Here is a 13,027-nt window from a genome sequence, read left to right as displayed (position 1 = left end):
ACTGAAATTGGGTACTTTGTGCCTTTAAAGAAGGTTCTTTCAGACTTTGCAGGCGAGCCACTGGTGCTTGGGATAGCAAAGCTAGGGTCGTTCCTTTTACGTGCTTCGCTGCACACAAACTTGCTGAAGAACTCAAACGGTGGAAATCTTCCTCTATTTTCTTCCTTGTGTTTTGAACCAACTAAAATCCATTTTTCTTGAAGCCCATAGGGCAGTTTCCCAACTATGGGTTCAATGCCGCGTGCGGTATCCAGGTAGGAGAGAGCTGGGAGGTAGCCATCCTCCTTGGCTCACTGCACTTCCATTAACAAGTCTGCTAGTTCCCGTAGCTTCGTCTGTTCTTTTGCTGAGACTCTTGGGAAATTATCGAGCCGGTCGAAAAGAGCTTTTTCAATTATTTCAGATGCTGCATAACATTCCTGGAGGCGTTCCCAGGCCTTTGTGAGTGCTATGACTGGGTTTGTTATGTACACTGACCGTAGACGTTTGACGTGGTTGCCAGATTCTTTACCAAGCCATTTTGTCATTAAGTCCAATTCCTCAGTAGCTGTGAGGCCTAGCCCTTGAGTGGCGCTGATGTATGACGACTGCCAAGCACGATAATGTTCAGGCTGATCGTCAAACTGATATAAACTTGAACTCACCAGGTCCCGTCGAGCCAAATACTGCGCCAGGTGTTCGACCATGGGTCCAGTGTAGGGAGCTGTCGGTGCTCTCTGGGGATAGAAGGGCTGTGCTGACCTGTTCGAGTCGGTGTGGTTCACCTTTGAGCCTCTCTGTTGGTCAGATTCTCCATGCGGAGCCTGGTTTTCTATCTTAACCCCTGGTGGGACATATAGATCAGGAGGCTGACATGTTGACTGGGTAGCTTTAATGGCAGGCTGAGCTGGGGGGTCGGTAGAAGGATGGCCTTTATATGAGTGCGGGTCGAAGTGAGACGTAATGTATTCTTTTGTCCGTCTCATTTTATCCTCTTCTGATGGGCCTACTTCATCTACCAGCATATAATTTTCCATACCGTCTGCTGCTTCCCACACAGCTGCTTCAGCCTCAGCCATTGCTGCCTCTCTGCGAATGGTGAGCGCTTCTAGCTCGACATCTTTCTTTGCCTTTTCCAGCTGATATGTAGCTTCTCTGTCAGCCTTTTCTTTCTGGTGCTCTGCCTCCTTAGCAGCCCTCTCTATTTTAGCTTTGGCTTCTTGTTCAGCGAATGCAAGATGTGTTCTAGCTGCCTCTGCTTTAGCTCGTGCACGTATTAATGAGCTACTTGATGCCGTAGATGACCTGGAACTTCTTTTGCTGGCCACCGAAATCTTGTCGCTTTGTTGAGCTTCCATCTTACCACGATGTACAACGCCAGCTCTTTAACGTCTTTTCACTGTGTTGTCCTCACTGCAGTGTAGCAACTGCAGCTATACAACTAGTTAAACTCTTCCTTATAAATGAAGACGTGAGTCGTAGTAAGCTTTAGTTGCTCTTTACTGTGGCTCTTTTTCTCATTGTACAAGGTCAGAGTGAAAACTGTAATAAAACAAATACGAAAATTACCATTTAGCACTGTAACAGGTGCTTTCCACATGTAAATAAATCGTTTTTAGCCACAAACTTATCACATGCATTTTTCATGTAAATAGTACTTTCTAACATTAACTTATGAATGTAATAATGAAATTATCAACTTACGACGTTGCCTCTGTGACGTTTACATTGATACAATCATGCGGTTGAACACAGAAATGTAGATATGCAAATTCGGTTAGACTAAAACAAACCTATGACCCGGAAACATTAGGGTGAAAACGGCCCTTCAAAATAAGAGCTTTTTCAAAACAAAGACCATTCAGATTTATGCTTGAAAGGCAACACACCGGCTATTAGTCATTCACTCCGGCTATTAGGTATGCAGAACGAGCCCCTCCCTCTTCTTTGCTTGACCACTAAGTTTGAAGGCTGTCTAACCAATCAGAGCTGCAGTGCCTCCTTGTTTCGCTGTAACATAAAGCTGTGTTGTCTTTACTAGTTTCACTACAATGTAATGACCACCATTAGCTAGTGGAAAATACATTTGTGTCTAGTACAGTGATATATTTGTATATGTTAGGCTATATATTGAGATGGCAGTGTGCGAAATACCCGACAATATTCGGGTATGTCCTCATCCCCAGATTGTTCTCGATATGCAGTAGCCAGCTAGGCCATAACATTACATAACATGAACATGAACTGAATAAATGGTATATCGGAGACGGGCACACAATCAGTGCATTTGCAAATGAGAGCATGCAGTATGACCGATCTTGTGACATGTGGTCGGAGAGAGTCGTGTGTGTGTGTGTGTGTGTGTGTGTGTGTGTGTGTGTGTGTGTGTGTGTGTGTGTGTGTGTGTGTGTGTGTGTGTGTGTGTGTGTGTGTGTGTGTGTGTGTGTGTGTGTGTGTGTGTGTGTGTGTGTGTGTGTGTGTGTGTGTGTGTGTGTGGAGCAAGTTGTTGAAGGAAGTGTTTCTACTTGACGTTACAATATTTCATGGATGCAAGCAAGCCAAGACAATCAATCTATATCTATAGCCTACATGACAACACACACACACACACACACACACACACACACACACACACACACACACACACACACACACACACACACACACACACACACACACACACACACACACACACTTTAAACACACTGGTAAAGCAATAGGAGCCTGCATTGGCTAAAGTTGTTGCGATGCACGTTATTTTATAACAGGGAGGGGCAAAGTTGTGCATTACAATGCAAACACGACAATAATTGGCACCGTTCTTGCACTCGGAAGAACATGAACTGAATAAATGCCAAGTATATAGCATATCGGAGACGGGCACACAATCAGTGCATTTGCAAATGAGAGCCTGCAGTATGACCGATCTTGTGACATTATTTAACCATCCATCTACAGCTAATACGATCAGACAGATACATCATTGATCACATATAAGCCCATTACAAGCCCAACATCACCACGGCAGGGGCGCTCTCTCTCGCACATTCACACAATCACTCCAACTTCTCCAACTCCAAGGCAAGACTGTTTCACTAAGACCACAAACAACCACAACTAAACAGCCTACATATCCACAACAATGCACAACAATCAGTTCATTGCGTCTATCTTCTGTTTTGCGCACATGGCTAATTTGCATACTGGCACATGACTGTCGGCTCCGCTTGTCAAAAAAATATAACGTATTTGTGAATAAATGCTTTGAATTCTGAATACTGGACTTGGTATGCTACATTTAAGTGACCTTTAGTGAGATGGCCTAAAACGGAATACAAATGAATTATTCTAGGACAATGGTTCTCAATCTGTGGTACGTGTACCACTGGTGGTACGCGAGCGCCATCTAGTGGTACGTGGAGTATGCGCGAAAAAATTGAAGCAATCGGTAATCGTTACATAAACGTGAATGTCCAGCCACACAAACACTAAACACATAAGTCACACGGTTTCTAAATGGAATTAAAATTAAACTAGGCTTTATTTCTCCTTATTTCTTTCTGTGTGTATGTTGCCGTTGTTTTTCGTGTGCGTGCACACCCAAAAGAGACGTTACTACGAGCCTCTTCTTTGGAGCATTAGCTATTGATGTTAAACCGGCATAGTTATAACTGCTTTGATGATGAGTGGGGGAAGCAAAAATACTGCAAACTCGTTGCAATCTTGGCTCCAAGGAAATATAAGGAGTAGAAGTGTGTTACAAAATGAAGTTGGCAACAGTCAAGGTGATCCTAGCGCTAGTGCTAATAGTGTTTGCAGTGATTTGCGCAGTGAGGTTTCAGCACCGGATAGCAAACGACGCAAAACTGTAAGGAAATACCACTCGAATTACATTAATCTTGGATTTACTTGGACTGGGTCTGAGGATGAACCAAGACCACAGTGCGTTGTGTGCGGAGATGTTCTCAGCAATGAATGCATGAAGCCATCACATCTCACTCGGCATCTTTCCACCAAGCATCCATCACTGAAAGAAAAGCCAGTTGACTTTTTCATCAGAAAACGCGATGAGCTAAAGCAGTCAAAATCAACAATTAGGCACAGCATTACACCCGTTGCCAAAGCTCAGGAAGCTTCCTATCGTGGCAGCCTTCGTATAGCAAAAGCTGGTAAGCCGCACACGATTGCTGAAGAGCTATGTTTACCATTCGCAAAAGAGATGACGAGCATTATGTGTGGGGAGAACGTTGCGAAACAGTTAAGCTTGGTGCCGCTCTCTAATCACTGCAAAAATTAACAATCTAACCAAGTCTTCCAATCTTGTATCTAGCCAAAAAGTCTTTTTGATCTTGTTTTGAGAGCAATATACTATGCAAGCACAGTTTTGAGAATATGTGTCTTTTTATTTCTTAGTTAGTAAGTAGATCCTAAAACTATATTTTCCACAGAAAGTAAGCTGAATTATGTCAGATACTCTTTCATGACCACTTCTTAGCTTAGAAAACTTGTTTCAAGACCTCCCAGTAAGCATTCACACACACTCTGGTCACAGTTGTAACATGTTTATTCACATTCATTTCACTGTTTAAGTAGAGCAACATCACCAAGATAATATTTTGTCAGAACATACGTGGTGTTTTTGAAACTGACAGGGTAATATGATGTATGATCCACTAGTTTTTCAGCATCGATGAACTCTGTTGCTTGAGCAAGATTAGGCACTGCAACTTCATAGGCTAAAAGATCTCTATTCCAACCCACTGTCTCATAAAGCTGGTACTCAAAACAATACAATGAGCTGTTTACCACATAAATGTTTTTTATAAATCCGAAGACAGGCACTGTCTCATTTGTAGTGGTGATTATTAGAGACCTGTCACTTATGTACTTGTTCCCATTGAGAATAAGCCACTTTACTTTGACTGTGTGTTGTATGCCATAAATCCCCAAAAAATCTCTCATCTTTGCATTAACATACTCCATATTTGCTACTTCTGAGACAGGACCCAATTCTTTGTCATGTAAAAAAATCGGATGCTCCATACCCATTTCATTTTGACAGCATTCAAAAAGCTGATTATGTTTCACAAGTGACTTACAGACATTTTTTAAGTTCAATTTAGATGACCACTGTTTGAAAAAACAGTGCTTTGACTCAAATCTCATGCACATGTGTCTTATCATAGGGCCCAGGGAAAGAATTTGGGAAGGGAGATGCAGCAGGTAATGTTGCTTATAATCATGTAATGTTAATTGTAATCATTTGATGCCAAGGTACTGACACTTATAGGGCAGGGTTTGTCACGTACATCTACTGGTGACAAAGGAAAACTTTGCATGGCTGAATTGAACACATCCAACTCCATCTGTCCAGACAGAACAAGGTATTTTAACACACACTTAACTTCCATTGGTGCAACACCCTCAAGAATGATGTGCATTATGTCCTGTGGAGTTTGCCGAATGAGGTCAAAGGCTGGAAAATCAACCAGCTTGCTCCTTCTGTTTATACCATAGGTGGTTTTGAGGGCCGATTTCAAGAAGTCTGTGCTGGTCTTTTCTATTTCATGGCACTGTTGAATATGTTTTTCCATTGTCCTTTTTGTAAAGCGCTCTTCATTAAAATTAATTTGCATTTCCTCAAAGGTACATTCACAATGCCTACACTTACTGTATGCAAAACCAACTCCTTCCTTGAAACCAGCAAGCTCATGCTGCGCAAGTGTGTCACCACACACTGAAATTACAGCACCAAATAACTCGAATCCACCACTCTGTGTTTGGATTGTGACACCATTATACAGCAACTTTAAGATTCATCAATTCTTTGTAATACAAAATCAACACCACATTTGTCAATATCATCAGCTTTTGCTATAGCAAGGAGTCTGATTGCAGCCAGCTTTGACCTAAACTTGGGGTTTATGTTTCCTAAAGTATAATAAACCATCAGTAATTTATTTACTGAAGCATGTGACCCGAGAGGATTGCAGATCTCTATTTCATCAGTGTATAAAATGATCTGTAAAGCAGAAGGTTTCACTGAAAACAGTGGGTGGGATTTGAAAAGGCTCCCATCAACAATATCATACAAAAATCCATCTTTGTGACAACTCTGTGGCGTGGTGCGGATCATATCAAAAATCCTAGAATTGGACAACAGCTGTTCAAGACTCTTAACCAGGGATATATAGTAAAAGCTTCTGTTTTTAATTCCAAGAACTCTTGATTGTCCTTTTTTAACTCGACAAACCCTCTGAGACATAACTACCTCCTCTGGTTTAACTGGGTTAAAAAGCCTCTGGATGGTGCTGTCTTGCATGTATGTGGTGGCCATGAAGGAGAAAGGATCTTGAAAATTGTCTAATGTTGCCAGTACTTCCTCTTGTAGCTGCTCCACACTGCCTGAATGTCTTTCAAAGATCCTCTTCATTGTGTCCCTCAAGGTGCTCAGAAGAGTAGTTTGATACTGCTGGACTTCAGAAACAATGTTGTTGACGCTCCTCTGAAACACAGTCAAGAATGAAGTGTAAGATACATGATGTTTGTCCAATACAACTAGCATAACCATTCTTAAGACTCATTTGAAGATTGATCATACCAAAATGGTCACTGTCCTTGAACAATGTGGAGCATTTGCATATTCAAAATTACATCAAAATATGTCCCCCCTGTTGCACCAGCATTACAACAATTAAAGCTAACATTAAGTTTTGAAAAATATTGAAATTGAGGATAAATATGGGGCTGTTGTTACTGACAGTGGGAATATGAAATTACACTTTTTCCAGAGTCACCAAACACTCTATAGTGTATAATCTAAGAATATAGAGCATTTTAATACTTGCTTTATAAAATCTATTTTCCTACAGCACTTTTAATATTATTAAAGGATAAACATGTAACCATGATGTTAACATTATAATAATATTAACACCGGGTTATGTGCAATACCTGAGACAGGTGACATCTCTCCCTCACATTGCTGGCAAATGCAGCTGCACGTCTGATATTTGCACTTGATGCACCAGCTCCTTCCTGTAAATATGTTGTGTTAATAATATACTATGTACATATAAGACTGGTTCACATCAAATGTTGAATAACATTGTCATACAAAATTGACAATATTAGACCTCACCTGATAATCAGGGTGTGGAATCTGATGACATGTAGGCTCTGGGTTCAACATGTCATTTGCGATGACAGGTGTGTTGCCTTCACTGTTGGTCCTTTGCATTCCCCGTGTTTCAGTGGCACAGTCAGAAAAAACTGGGATGTCAAAATGTTCACTTCCAACCCGAGATAGGTCAGGTGTAGCTGATGTCATCCATCCAGTAGGTGGGTGTCCGGTGGCAAAATATAGAGTATGTGTGCGTCTAATATGGTAGTAAAAGGAGTTGAAGACTCTGTATTCAGCAGTACAGCCATCAATCCCGCATATAACACGGAAATCGGGACTGCGACTATGTGCTGTGTTAATATGGCTCAAGAGGGACTTCAATGTTAAGGCAACGAAAACAAAGCAAATCACACACCTCCAACAGGCCATGTTTCGTTGAAAAAGAAATCCGCTGGACAGATGAATGCTGACAGAAGATGTTTAAGCCATCGAAAAATCTCCACTAATCTGAAAAATTAGTATACACTAGAAAAACCCAAATAGCAAAAGGGAGTAGTCCAGGGGCCGTATTCACAAAGCATTTTATCTTACCGCTAGGAGTGCTCCTAACTCGCGCTGAAACATTTTATGTAGGAGTTTTTTCTTAAAAGTTATTCACAAAGCCGCTGAGACCTACTCTTACTAAGGATAAATCACAAAGAGTGAACTAAGAGTGACGCGCCGTTGCTATGGATTACGTCAATTCTCGTGCACGAGTTTAGAAGCGGTCAGTTCGGTGATTGGTTGTTCAGACGAGACCGAAAAACAAGGAAATAGCCTCGGCTAGAAATTAATTCCTATTAAGTAGTTATAGTGCAGTTAGCAGAATACACGCATGATGACCATTTTGTGCAGACCACGATAATGACGTTGTAGCCTGCACGTTCAAGAGAGAGAGAAAGCAAACAATAAAAATACGTAAAGTGTTGACTGATTTGTGCCAAGGTGTTTACCTAAAATATGTTTTCAAAGTGATCCCTAAATTTCACTCGGCCAGTCCACTCGGTTCCACACGGCCAAATTCATTGTCATGTTGATCGCCATCATCATCATCATCATCATCGTCTGGCTGTGGAATGTTCCTCCGCTTGCAGAGGTTGTGTGGAATGGCACATACAGTGATGACTGTGCTTGCCCTCTCTGGTGTGAGGCGTATTTTGCCGTGGAGGACATGAAACCGACGTTTCATCTGCCTGTTGGGAAAAATAACCTGATGAGCACATCACATGGCAGGCACATTAATATATAGTCGACTCTTGCTCTAAACCCAATGAACACATAACACAAACATGATAATATAGTCAGGTCAAGGCCAGAGCCGAAGGCCCCATTTCCCAGGCAAATGGTAGACACTCAGACAATGCACCAGTCATCCTCAAGAACGGGAGAGCCACATTAATTTATCACACAGGAGACATTTTGAGAGCTCTCCCCCGTTAGGAGGAACCAAGAGATACACCTGCCCATACATGGCCTGAGAGCCACATTAAATTATCACACAGGAGACACTTCGGGGGGGGGGGCACTCCCCCGTTTTAATTTATCACACCGGAGACACGTGGAGCTCTCCCCCGTTAGGAGGCATAGACCAGGGCCTGGGAGCCAAGGTCCAGCAAAAACACACAGAACCACACACGCCTCAAACGCACACACCTCATCGAGAGGAGGATACAGCATAAGACTGTATCACACAGGAACTCTTGATCTTCTTCTGAAGCAGACCTTCCACGGAGGCGAAGCTCTGGACGAACCATCAGCGCTGATTAGGGACTTAGACATATTCGATCTCTCACGCTTTATGACTCTGTATAACCGTTGCCACTTTACTTAATAAATCCAAGGTCCTCGTGCCGACAGACTTTATTACCTCTCCGTCTCATTTCATCTGGTCCAGTAACTAGACAGACCGTTTTTCCCCTCAATTTCGTGACCCCGACGTGATTTTTTCTGAATTGAACCGCAACTGGGAAACGAGAGACGGAGAGCGGCACGACCTCGGGACCCCGGAGCACCGGACCGATTCCTGCAGTCTCACCTCGCGGCCGCCCAACAAAAGGTAGGCAGAACCTGTTGATAAAATCCAAACTCTGCATAGTTATATAGGAACCACATTAGGAGGTGAGACTGTGAGAACGGTTCGCTACGGGATATCTCGTGGGGAGGAATAGGACTACATCCCAGCATTTCCCCATAAACCCGATTGACCCTGAACGCGTGACACATCGAATATCGGCTCGTTGCATGGTGAAGGAATACCCACGAGACCATAGGGCCTATAAGAATCGGGCATAGTGATACAAGACTACCGATGGCCAAGTAATGGATGTGTAATAAATGCACCTGTGTCTTAAGAGGGTTAGAGTCCCCACCTGTGTATCAAGAGGGTTAGAGTCCCCACCTGTGTATTAAGAGGGTTAGAGTCCCCACCTGTGTATCAAGAGGGTTAGAGTCCCCACCAGTGTATCAAGAGGGTTAGAGTCCCCACCTGTGTATCAAGAGGGTTAGAGTCCCCACCAGTGTATCAAGAGGGTTAGAGTCCCCACCAGTGTATTAAGAGGGTTAGAGTCCCCACCAGTGTATTAAGAGGGTTAGAGTCCCCACCTGTGTATCAAGAGGGTTAGAGTCCCCACCTGTGTATCAAGAGGGTTAGAGTCCCCACCTGTGTATCAAGAGGGTTAGAGTCCCCACCAGTGTATCAAGAGGGTTAGAGTCCCCACCAGTGTATCAAGAGGGTTAGAGTCCCCACCTGTGTATCAAGAGGGTTAGAGTCCCCACCTGTGTATTAAGAGGGTTAGAGTCCCCACCTGTGTATCAAGAGGGTTAGAGTCCCCACCTGTGTATCAAGAGGGTTAGAGTCCCCACCAGTGTATCAAGAGGGTTAGAGTCCCTCGGGGGGGGGGTTAGAGTCCCCTTCTTTGTTTGTGTATTAAATAATTCTATGTGGTAAGAAGGTTAGAGTCCCTTTGCAGAGGAAACGGTATGCCTGGGGCATGAGTGACACACAGAGAGAATAAGATAAACTAGGCTCGTTGCGTGGTGAAAGAACACCCTCGAGGCCTAAGGCTCGCCGCCCTTGATAAGTGAATCTGAGGTGCCCGAAGAAGCACAACGATTTCTTGGCCATATATTCATTGCATATGCGGGGACTGACGGACAGACACCTGAACTGACGCAGACTAGGGATAGCAGAGACCTTTCACCCCCACCTTCACGACCAGAGAGACAGTGTGTGTGTGCGGGTGAAAGAGAGAAACAGAGACAGTGTGGGTATGCGCGTGAGAGAGAGAGAAAGGCTGTGAGCGACTCTGTGTGTGCGCGGGTACGCAAGAGGCGATGTTTTTGTGTGTGCGTTTAGAGGAGACAGAGTGAGAAAGGCTGTGTGCGTCTCTGTGCGCGTGTACGCAAGAGGTGATGTTTCTGTGTGTGCGTTTGGAGGAGACAGAATGAGAAAGGTCTGTTTAGGTGTGTGTGTGTGTGTGTGTGTGTGTGTGTGTGTGTGTGTGTGTGTGTGTGTGTGTGTGTGAGAGGGAGCGAGAGAGATAGCAAGGAGAGCTAAAGTCGGAGGACGATCGAGAGGGACCATTTTCCCTCTAGACAGTTGGAGGTAGCGATAGAGTGCGTGTTTTTCTAACAATGAACGGTTGTTTCAGGACCACGAGAAGGGACTCTGTTGAGTTTTCAGGCCCAGAGTGTAATCCCCTTTCCCATATGTGTAGTCCTCCCATTTGAGGTCCCCGTCCACCATATTTGAAGTCCTCTACTCCACCTCATGTTGTAGTTCCCCTCCCTAGAATTGTATGGAAGTTAGAACCTGTGAGGGTGTTTTGGTTCGGCCTGACGAGGCCTGTACCAATTTCGGTGGTCAGCTTCTAGTTTTGTGTATATAGAAATTTGGAAAGGGGGAGCAGTATTAAGTTATATATAATAAAGTGAAAAGTTATTTGTGAATGAAGGGACAGAAGGATCTTTTTGTGTGTGAGAGATAGTTATTAGGTCTTGTTCCATGATGGGGAGTTGAGGATGTTGCATTCCAGGCTTATCTGTTAACGGTCCTAGCTGCTGCTTGACCCCAAGGGGAGTGAGGAAGGGTGAGAGAGAGAGAACACATTTCCCCCCCATTTGTCGACCTACACCATTCAGGCAGTACAGAGAGACACACTAACACTTACAGAGAAAGGAAATAGAGAGTGTGTTCAACTGAAAGCGTGTGGTGGCCATACGCCATAAAATACCACATATCCAAGGAATGCAGGTAGAGCTCTGTTGAGTTTTCAGGCTTTGATAAATTTGTAGTTCCCTGTCTGCCATGTTTGAAGTTCTTTGTAGTCTCTGTCCATAGGTTTCACCTGAACAACCCCTCTGCTGGCCGAGAAAAGGAACTACCCATGGTTTCCCTCACACCCAGCCCCCAGAGCACGATCGCTTTCAAGGCGTTATGGCCGCACCCAACGTGGGAGGGAGACACCCTTATCTGTTGTCTTGCACCAAACAGCACCCCGTACTGAGGAGGGAGAGAGAGCGTGTTCTCCTGAAGGAGGGAGAGAGTCACAGGGAGACGCACAGTGGATATTCACATTATGGCAAATTTGTTTTAGTTTTAGTTTTGTTTTTTGTCTTCCTAGGACAAGTTATCATTCATGATGATGAACATCGAAGTTCATGAGGAGGTTATAAGGACAATAACGTTGATACTTTAATAGGACAACAGTGATGCTAATCTAATGCAATTGGACTAAAGAAGGTGTTGCTATTAACTAAGTGATTAATATTATTTTCACACAGGAAAGAATAATTGAATAAATATGGATATGATTAAAGAAGGAGAATAATAATAAAATAAAGTAATCTTGATAAACTGTACAAGTAGGACTACACCTATTAAAATATGGGGTGTATCTCTTTTGTCAAGGATGACAGGTGGATTGACGCCACATCTGCTGGGAAGGGGTCCTACATGCTATGTTGTCAATTTGGATTCGGAAGTAGTGGGTTTACCTTTCAAATGCCACTACTGCTGCTGCAACACTTTAATAATTTTAACTCTGATAAATTACCTTTTGTTTTATAGTTTCCCTGATGTGTATCCAATACGCACACACTTGGCTGCATAGAACAGATGGGGCTGAAGACTCTGTCTCCATCCCTCCACTTTGCGATCTATACCACCATATAGGTGGGGATTGATTGTATCCCAGGTATGGCATCCTGCAGCGAGCCAGTATGGAAGGCTGGTTAGCCAACGACGGGTAAGATCCCACCTTGACACCCGGGACGACCTAAGGCAGGCACAGTCACGATTACTTGGCAGAGTCGCTGTGGGCACTGGCTCACTTGATCATGAAGTGACGAGCTGCAACAATCATAGGAAGTGCCGGGTGGGGTGTAGGGTGGAGGAGGAACAGGAGTCAGATATGTCAGCTCTGGCAGCAGAGGTGGTCTTGGAACGGGGCATGTCGCGTTTTATTTTATTTTATTTTACCTTTGTGGTATAGAAGGCCACTAACGCATGTACGTTTTTTCGGTTTAGTGCATGACTTTGGAACAGCGTGGTTTCAGGCGGCTGATGGTAAACTCACCCATATTGGGCTTTGGTTTTGGACATACTGGTTTCGATTTCCCTTCCCAAAAGATTGGTTTCAGTTTGCTGATGCTTAAGGTTAGACGTTTCGACGTTGGTTGCACCAACGGCGTTCTTAGATTTGCTTATCATTTAATGCGCATGGTTTTGACCATTGCCCAAGAGGGGAGGTATTGAGGAGAATTAAAAAAAAAAATATATATATATATATATATATATTGTGGCATCCCGCCTCGTAAGCCTCGGCCCGGACCAGCCCGAGGGTTGGTCTTGGACGGCGTGTACCGCCGTCGCCCACCAGACGGCGA

General features: G+C 43.7%; 1 protein-coding gene across 1 annotated transcript; it reads right to left on the bottom strand.

Moving 5' to 3' along the window:
• Positions 1-206: 206 nt before the first annotated feature.
• Positions 207-1,760, bottom strand: LOC132473180 (uncharacterized). Its single transcript, XM_060073184.1, has 2 exons — positions 1,684-1,760; positions 207-1,521 (listed from the first exon to the last, which is right to left on the bottom strand). Exon 2 carries the CDS (start codon positions 1,335-1,337, stop codon positions 291-293), a length of 1,047 nt encoding a protein of 348 aa, XP_059929167.1. The 5' UTR covers positions 1,338-1,521; positions 1,684-1,760; the 3' UTR covers positions 207-290.
• Positions 1,761-13,027: the final 11,267 nt, after the last annotated feature.

Source organism: Gadus macrocephalus, chromosome 15, assembly GCF_031168955.1.
Source record: "Gadus macrocephalus chromosome 15, ASM3116895v1".
In the NCBI taxonomy this organism is placed as follows: Eukaryota; Metazoa; Chordata; class Actinopteri; order Gadiformes; family Gadidae; genus Gadus; species Gadus macrocephalus.
The sequence above is the reverse complement of the archived record's forward strand: the minus strand, read 5'-3'. Positions and strand labels throughout refer to the sequence as shown.

Coding starts and splice junctions, on each gene's coding strand:
- LOC132473180 (XM_060073184.1), bottom strand. CDS start 1,337: ATGGAAGCTCAACAAAGCGACAAGATTTCGGTGGCCAGCAAAAGAAGT.